This window comes from Asparagus officinalis, chromosome 9 (genome assembly GCF_001876935.1).
Source record: "Asparagus officinalis chromosome 9, Aspof.V1, whole genome shotgun sequence".
Classification (NCBI taxonomy): Eukaryota; Viridiplantae; Streptophyta; class Magnoliopsida; order Asparagales; family Asparagaceae; genus Asparagus; species Asparagus officinalis.
Genome location: NC_033802.1, coordinates 11,457,541 through 11,465,149, shown reverse-complemented (window position 1 = coordinate 11,465,149; position 7,609 = coordinate 11,457,541). Strand labels below are relative to the sequence as shown.

Below are 7,609 nucleotides of genomic sequence, written 5' to 3'. Positions count from 1 at the left end.
TGTTACAAGTTTTTTATGATGCTACTATGTTATTATCTGGTTGTTATTATCCAACTATTACTTTAGCTGCTTTACAAATTTTAAATATTCAAAAATTTTTTGCAAAATATCGTATGGATGATACTTTTGGAAATATAATTTTTCAAATGGAGAGTAAATTTAATAAGTATTTTAGGCCTATTCCTCATATTTTTGGTATTGGTGTTCTTATTGATCCATGCTTGAAGGAAATTGGCCTTCGAAGTTTGTTACAATCATTGTATGGTGGACAGATTATAGACTTAGATGATGGATCCACCCTTACTGCTACTACTCATTATTTAGCTATTAGAAATTATTTTCAAACCTTATATGATGAGTATGCAGCTAGATATGGTGTAGCTACACAACAGTCTTCAGCTTCGGCACCTTCAGCTTCGAGCACAGGTCGAGGTAAAAGTGTAAGTTTTGATAGGTATGCAATGGTAGCTGAACTAACTGGTGGATCTGGAACTTCATCAGGATTAGATGTTTCTGAAATAGATGAATATTTTTCTGCTTCTTTAGTTAGATGTCAAGGAAATGCTTTAGATATTTTGCAATGGTGGAAAGTATATGGATCAGTTTCATATCCTATACTTTCCACCATGGTTCGTGACTTACTATCAGTGCAGGTTTCGACTGTAGCCTCGGAATCCGCTTTCAGCACAGCAGGACGTTTGATCGACGACCACAGGACATGCTTAGATCCGTATACTGTACAAGCGGTGATGTGCTTACAGGATTGGTGGAGATACGAGAAGCGAACACAAGGCATCGAACGGATTGCTATGATTGAAGATAAATTTGAAGAGTTGGGACTAGCAGATAGATATAATGATTAGATAATATTCATAAAATTGTAATTTTTATTTCTTAGCTTTAAATTTGAATTAAATTATTTCGAAAAAAGTTGCAAATGATAGTGATATGGGTGAGTAGGTGCCAACCTAGTTGGGATGTACTCATCTATTGTGATGCGACGAATTTCGAAATAAATTTATACTTGTAAAGGATTTACCGATTATTAATAAAGAAGTTATTTTTATCATTTTTTGTACTTGTAATTTATGTCATTTCATTTCAAGTTATTAATAAAATTTATGACATTTTTTATAATAATTTATAATTTATGGTTTTGTTAAAATTTAAAAAAATAAAAAAAAACAAAATTTAAAAAAAAAAACAAACCGGGCCGGCCCGGTGTCCGGCCCGCTCAGGCCCGGGCCCGGGTCCGGGCTTGGGTTTTGCCCGGCCCGGGCCCGGTTTTCCGGACCGGGCCGGCCCGGATGGACAGCCCTACTGGGATCCATGTTATAAAGCAATAGTATTAGCTCGTAAAACTTATTGTAGATATTCTGTACAATCAAAATTATAGAGGATCCAGATCCGGTTTCTAGGGCTAGGGTGGGGTTTTTATTTATTTATTACTATATATTATGTGTAGGCGAACTAGACCTTAATGTGTCAAAAACCATTAATCAGAATATAGGTATACCAACATCTTACGATCATCCGGTAATTGTGGACGAAGTTGACATTCAATGATCTAATCAAATCTTAACCATTAATCAGAGTATAGAACTTCTCATTATACTTCACTCCTATTTGATAGCTCGGCTCTAATGTCACTTGCTTCGAAGAAATTGACCATTCTCAGAATGAGCTTAAGCGTGCAGTTCGCATCAAATAATAAATCCATCTTATATATTGTTTTTAAGTACTTGATTCTCAAACCCCTGCCCAGGTGTAGTGAAAGGTATTTAACCCAACTTTATGCCTAAGGTCCTTATTTTATTTTATTTTCTCTAAGTTTTCCGATATACCACTAACTCAGTACAAAGATTTCCCGACAAAATTGCTAATTTGTCCCGGTCTATTGTTAACCAAACCAACCAAAGAATATTCCTTAGATATTATCGGGTTGTTAGCATTACCTCCTTAATATCTTAGAAGAGAAATTCATGGTTGGGTAGAGGAAATCATGGGGACTGATTTGATTTGGGATATAGGTGGTTACTGAAAAGTCTTTATAAAAGAAATGGTGATCTCATTATTGACATGTACATTAAAAAATTCTAAAGTTTCTATTCAAAACCTCAAATGAAAACATTCTCTAGTATCTTCTCACTGGTACCAGAGCCGGTCTTTATCTTAAAAGTTTCTTTCTCTCTTCTTATTATTTTGTTTCCAGTTTTTACTTATTAAGAGAGAAGACCAGTTCGTGATACGTGATAGCTTTGCTTACATTTTTTATCTCCTATTATTTTTGTCAGAGCATCTTTTTGTTTTTTCTTGTCAGAAAAAGTTTTGAGATGATATTCTTTTTTATAACTTGAGAAACCACAGCCCCACATCTGCTCCCACAAGCTCGTCTAAGTGCTTCGGTTCTTTCAAAAAAAATTATTATTTATCAAGCTCTACAATAAGAGCACGTTTATTTCGTTTCTATAAATTTATGGGCGTAGATTTTTGGCCAAAAAACTCATTTCCATAGTTTTTCACACATATTCTAGAAATGAATTTTTTTTTTTGATTCACTCTTAAAGCAAGGCCCTCGCGATCCTCCGCCGCCTCATCTTTGTCGGCGTGCTCGATCCTCCGCCGCCGCCTCCTCCACCGCGTGCCTCCGCCACCTCCTCCTCCACCGCGTGCCTCGACCGCCTCCTCCTCAGGTCGCTGCTTCTTATCCATCAATGTATATGATAATTATTATTTGAACTTTCTTCTTAGGGTTTATAATTTTCGATGCCTATCCCTCAATGCAATTTGAATACTTACTGCTAATTCAGATGCTTCTATCTTTCTTGCTATTCTTCGTGAAAACTGGATCTTTGCCATATATGGGTAAAGCTTTGTTCTAGTTATAAAGATGGTGTGCTAATAAGCTATCTTCTCTATCCTTGTTACCAGCATGTGTTCACAATAGTTACTGGAACAAACTGCTATTGACAAAGAGAGCAGAATTTCACCTTCTTTTTCTTTCATGAGGGAAGCATTGTGAGGGAGAATGATGAGGTATAGATTACCGTCAACTAGCCATTCCGATAAGTTTACTGTGATACGATATCGTTAAAAATTCTCGATGTGATGAGGACTATGCACATGTTTTGTGCTTCTGAGACCTGTTAGCATCAAATGCAGAACCTGTAAGGTTTCTGCAAGCTTGGATCTTTGTTCCAATGGAAACTTATACTTTCCATGTAATACAATAAAGGGTATATTGAAAATTTGAAGGATGCACGCTGCACAATTAATATCATGTGAAGAATGCACTAGGCTCTTAGGATTATTCATCTGAATTGGATTCGATTGGGTCATCGTGAGGTAGCTTTATTTTGGTGAACGTAGTAATGTCTTTAACGTTGAGGAACTAAAGAAGTAGAACAAGAGAAATTTCATGTTTGTCAAAATTAAGCTCATTTTCATATCATTTCTGTGAGCGTTACATTTTCATGATGCTTTGTATTATACTTAATTCGTCATAGTTTCTAAATGTTTGCAATTCAAATTGCATTTAGAAAATGATCATAGATAAACCGTTGATGCTAAGTGGCTCAGCAACTACATCTCATGGATATTTAATACATAAGGTTACTTTGTGTATCAGATGCAAATCTTGTCGTTGCCACTGAAAATTATCTTGGGATCATTAATTTTCTCTTTTGCTTACTAAAAATGTGAAGCCATAGTCGCCAGTTGAAAACAGCTCGGCACAAATCCTAGTTTATTATCTTTAAATCTTCAAGAGAAACATATACACCGATCAATACATAATATTTAGAGAACTAAAGAAAAATGAAAGCCAAAAGGTTTCCTCTTTTATATGCTATCTTGTATCTTGAATATGGCGACATACTCAGATTATGAATGACAGTGTTGAATACCAAAATATTAATGGAGATTTTCTATAGGTAGGATGATAGAAATACTCAGGTAATAATAAAATTCTCTGTGATGTTTTGAGCCCATAAACTGCTATGATTGTCTGAGAAACTAATTTCACCGAATATTTGTGCTACGATATTGTTACACACATAGCGTTGCTGGAACCTCATAAACAGGTTTTGTCAATGTCCTTGAAACTAATATCGATTGCTTGAAAAAAGTATCTTTTGGTTCAAATTTAGTTGCATTACTCATGATTCCTATGCTTAGTGCTGAACTTGTGTTTTCCCCCTCAAAAGCATGCTTCTTTCATAATGAATTTGTACTTACATGAACCATTTTTTTGTTTAGCTGCATCTACATCTGCACCAGCACGTGTTCCAAAACACTCTTTTAATCTTCGTCCTAATCGTTCTCAGAAACGTGCAGAGCGATAAGGCGATGGAGGTAGCAATTTGTATATATATCATTTGAATTTATATTATTTATTATTCTTTATATTATAAGGCGATGGAGGTAGCAATTTGTATATATATCATTTGAATTTATATTATTTATTATTCTTTATATTATCTACTATCTTATCTGTCTCATCACATACAGTGCAATCACGATCCTCTGTTCCCACTTGAGGCCGCAATACTTCCCATAAGCTTAAACCCGATGCTGAATAGGGTGAGAAGGCATGGCCTCTGTACCTCAATAATAGGGGCCGCCCCATTGGTGACTATGCTGAGAAATGGGGAAAGTTTGTGGTGGTGGAGAGCCGTGTGTACTGCAAATATCCTCTCCATTTAGAATGGGGTGATGAACATAATAGGTCATTTGACGATTTCTTTATAAGATGTCAGGTATAATTATATTTGTATTTTGATTTATCCAATTAATTTGTTATCATTTAGTACATAATATTTTAACCATGTGATTCGTTTATTGAATTTACAGAAAGATTATGAGTTTCTCCCCGTGGATCCTAATCAGCCTCTCTCGGATCATATTGTTTATCGAGGAATGAAGTCTCAGCTGCAGAAGAGGGTCCGATATAATAGGTGTCAGGTAAAACATGAGTGTTATGAGGTGTCGAAAAATACTCCCGAAGCAGAGAGGGAGGCTCTCTGGCGTACTCCGGCATTTTCTTGGATTGATAAAGACTCATGGGCTACATTGTGCACATATTATGATTCAGAGGGCAAGAAGGTGTGTAGTTTAAACTAAATCAATTGTTTAGTTGGTAATTAATTTTGCCTTTGTTTGATTACCAATCTAAATATTGTAATAACATGCAGGAGGAGGCAAGACGTAATGAGCAGAATCAGGTGTCAAATTTGCATGGTAGAGCAACCTATACAGGTGGCTCGAGGAACATGTGTCGGGCTATGGAACAATTAGTAAATTTTCTTCTTACAACTAATTAAAATTCAGATTATATAATTCTTAAATGTTTTGATCGATTATACAACATATTTTTGGTGAATTGCAGAAATGTCAAATTATTGAGGATGGTGGCACACCTACAATGTTGAAACTATATTTGGGTACCCACTCGTCATCGGTAGATAAGATCAGCGGAGAGTATACATACCCGGACAACAGCACTAACGAGTATTGCGTAAGTGTTCTTGATGAAATTTTAACTGCTTTTATGTTATAATCATACTTCAATTAGTTTGAGACTATCTGCAACACTAAAATATAGCCTTAGGTGAACATGCAGGTTTCTGTACAAAAAGAAACACTAACCTCCTGCACAAAGTCCTGCAGCTTGCTGCATCCCTTCATAAGTGTCTCAATTATCTCAAGCTGAGCAATTTTCATATAAAAAAAGGAAAAAAAGTTAGCCAAGGTATAAGAAATGGGAAATATTGTCATTAGGCATTAAAAGACATTTTATGGGAAGATCGAGTAGGAAAGCAAGTATATTATGTTCTCCTTCAATTCTAAGGTAAATTTTATTTTCATAACCAGCTTTGTACTTGTGATCTCGCCCTAGTGGCAATTATGGAGATACCAGTGGCAATTACGGATGGCAAGGGTTCAACTAATTGACCGACACATTGTAGCAAAAAGTTCCCTTATTTTTTATTGCGTTGAAATACCGCCTATTGGTGAATTTTCATGTGTCATTTTGCTACAATGTGAAAGACGAAGGTTCATACCTAAGGGTAGCTACTCTTTTGTGTTCGAGACTTGCAAAAAGTGTATATAATTTAAATATGGATCGAAATCCCCTTGAATAGATGTTCTGGATGAAAATTTAACTGCTTTTATGCTATAATCATACTTCTATTATGTTTTTAATTTTTTCTTAAATATATCTACTCTTGCCTTGTTGTCTTATATTTGAATACTTTGAATCGTGTAGGAGCAAGTCATCGAAAAGGCAACATCATCAGGGGTCAATTCAACCCCAGAGGATGATGCATTTTCTTTCACCCCAGAGGTCGATTCAACCTCATCAGGAGTCGATGCTGAACTGATTATCTTCATCGGGAGTTTGTATCTGAATTGTATTTGAACTCCGTGTGCGGGAAATATAATTATCCCAAGCCTGATTTTGGCAAAATTTGTCTAGTGTTGACTTCCGCTGCGGCGTAAATACTGTTTATACTCATACGTAGATGGAGTTTACACAGTTTAAGCTCTTAAGGAGTTGGAGCATGAAGGATTAGTTTATACTCATATACTTCTCGGAGTTCGGAAAGAGAAAGCTAAGAATGCATCAGAGACTCGTTTGGTTGAGCTCTTTATGTGAGATTTGATTATAGGACCAGTCGTTGGTGCTGATACAACTACTATCTCTGAAGCTACCCCAGGTGCCCGAGTCACGAGACCAACTGATGAACCTGGTGTGTCAGTGATTATTAAAGTAATGTTATGACAGAGGAGGTTACCAAGGCCTTGACTACCACTGCATACTCCACAAAAGTTGAGAGCAAATTTGTCATCTCGAGCCGCTTATTATAGAATTTTTGGCAAACCCTTAGCCATCAACGGATTTGATGAGTCTTTATCGACTACAGTTTGAATCGAGATAGCATGCAGATTGTCTAAGTCTGTTCTACATGTAACTTTATGCTAAAAGAATGAACTCTTTTAGACTTAGTGCTACGATATTAAATACGTAGGCTTTGTCATTTTTACGGAAACGTACCACCCAGCAACGCGTGATAGGCGTAGGCTTATATCTAATTAGGGATTGAGATAAAGCATGGATTTTGGTCGCTACAATGTTGAATACATAGACTTTATTATTTTTATGGGAACGAACTACCCGACAGTATATGTTAGATGTAGGCTTATCTCTAATAAGAGACCGAGATAAAGTCCCTTATGCCAGAGAGACATAGATTTAGTTGTTATTAAGTCGATAATATCAACTGGATACACATGTGGACATGTGGACTGGCTATATATATAGACTTTTGGAATTTCGTCTTCTCTCAGGGCAAAGACGAACCCGATTTGTCTTCTCTTAGGGCAAAGACGAACCCATTTTGTCTTCTCTTGGGGTAAAGATGAACCCATGTTTTGTCTTCTCTTGGGGAAAAGATGAACTCATCTTTTGTCTTCTCTTAGGGCAAAGACGAACCCGTTTTTTGTCTTCTCTTGGGGCAAATACGAACCCATTTTGTCTTCTCTTGGGGCAAAGATGAATCCATGTTTTATCTTCTCTTGGAGCAAAGACGAATCTGTTTTGTCTTCT

General features: G+C 36.3%; 1 protein-coding gene across 2 annotated transcripts; it reads left to right on the top strand.

Moving 5' to 3' along the window:
• On the top strand, positions 2,130-6,959 carry LOC109824328. 2 transcript variants are annotated; one of them, XM_020390902.1, is made up of 7 exons: positions 2,130-2,693; positions 4,258-4,353; positions 4,510-4,757; positions 4,852-5,103; positions 5,193-5,294; positions 5,387-5,515; positions 6,269-6,959. In XM_020390902.1, the coding sequence occupies exons 4-7, from the start codon at positions 4,918-4,920 to the stop codon at positions 6,419-6,421; spliced, it is 570 nt and encodes a 189-aa protein (XP_020246491.1). In that variant the 5' UTR covers positions 2,130-2,693; positions 4,258-4,353; positions 4,510-4,757; positions 4,852-4,917; the 3' UTR covers positions 6,422-6,959. The 2 variants fall into 2 exon arrangements, with proteins under 2 accessions (XP_020246491.1, XP_020246492.1); XM_020390903.1 differs by lacking the exon at positions 6,269-6,959 and adding an exon at positions 5,872-6,129.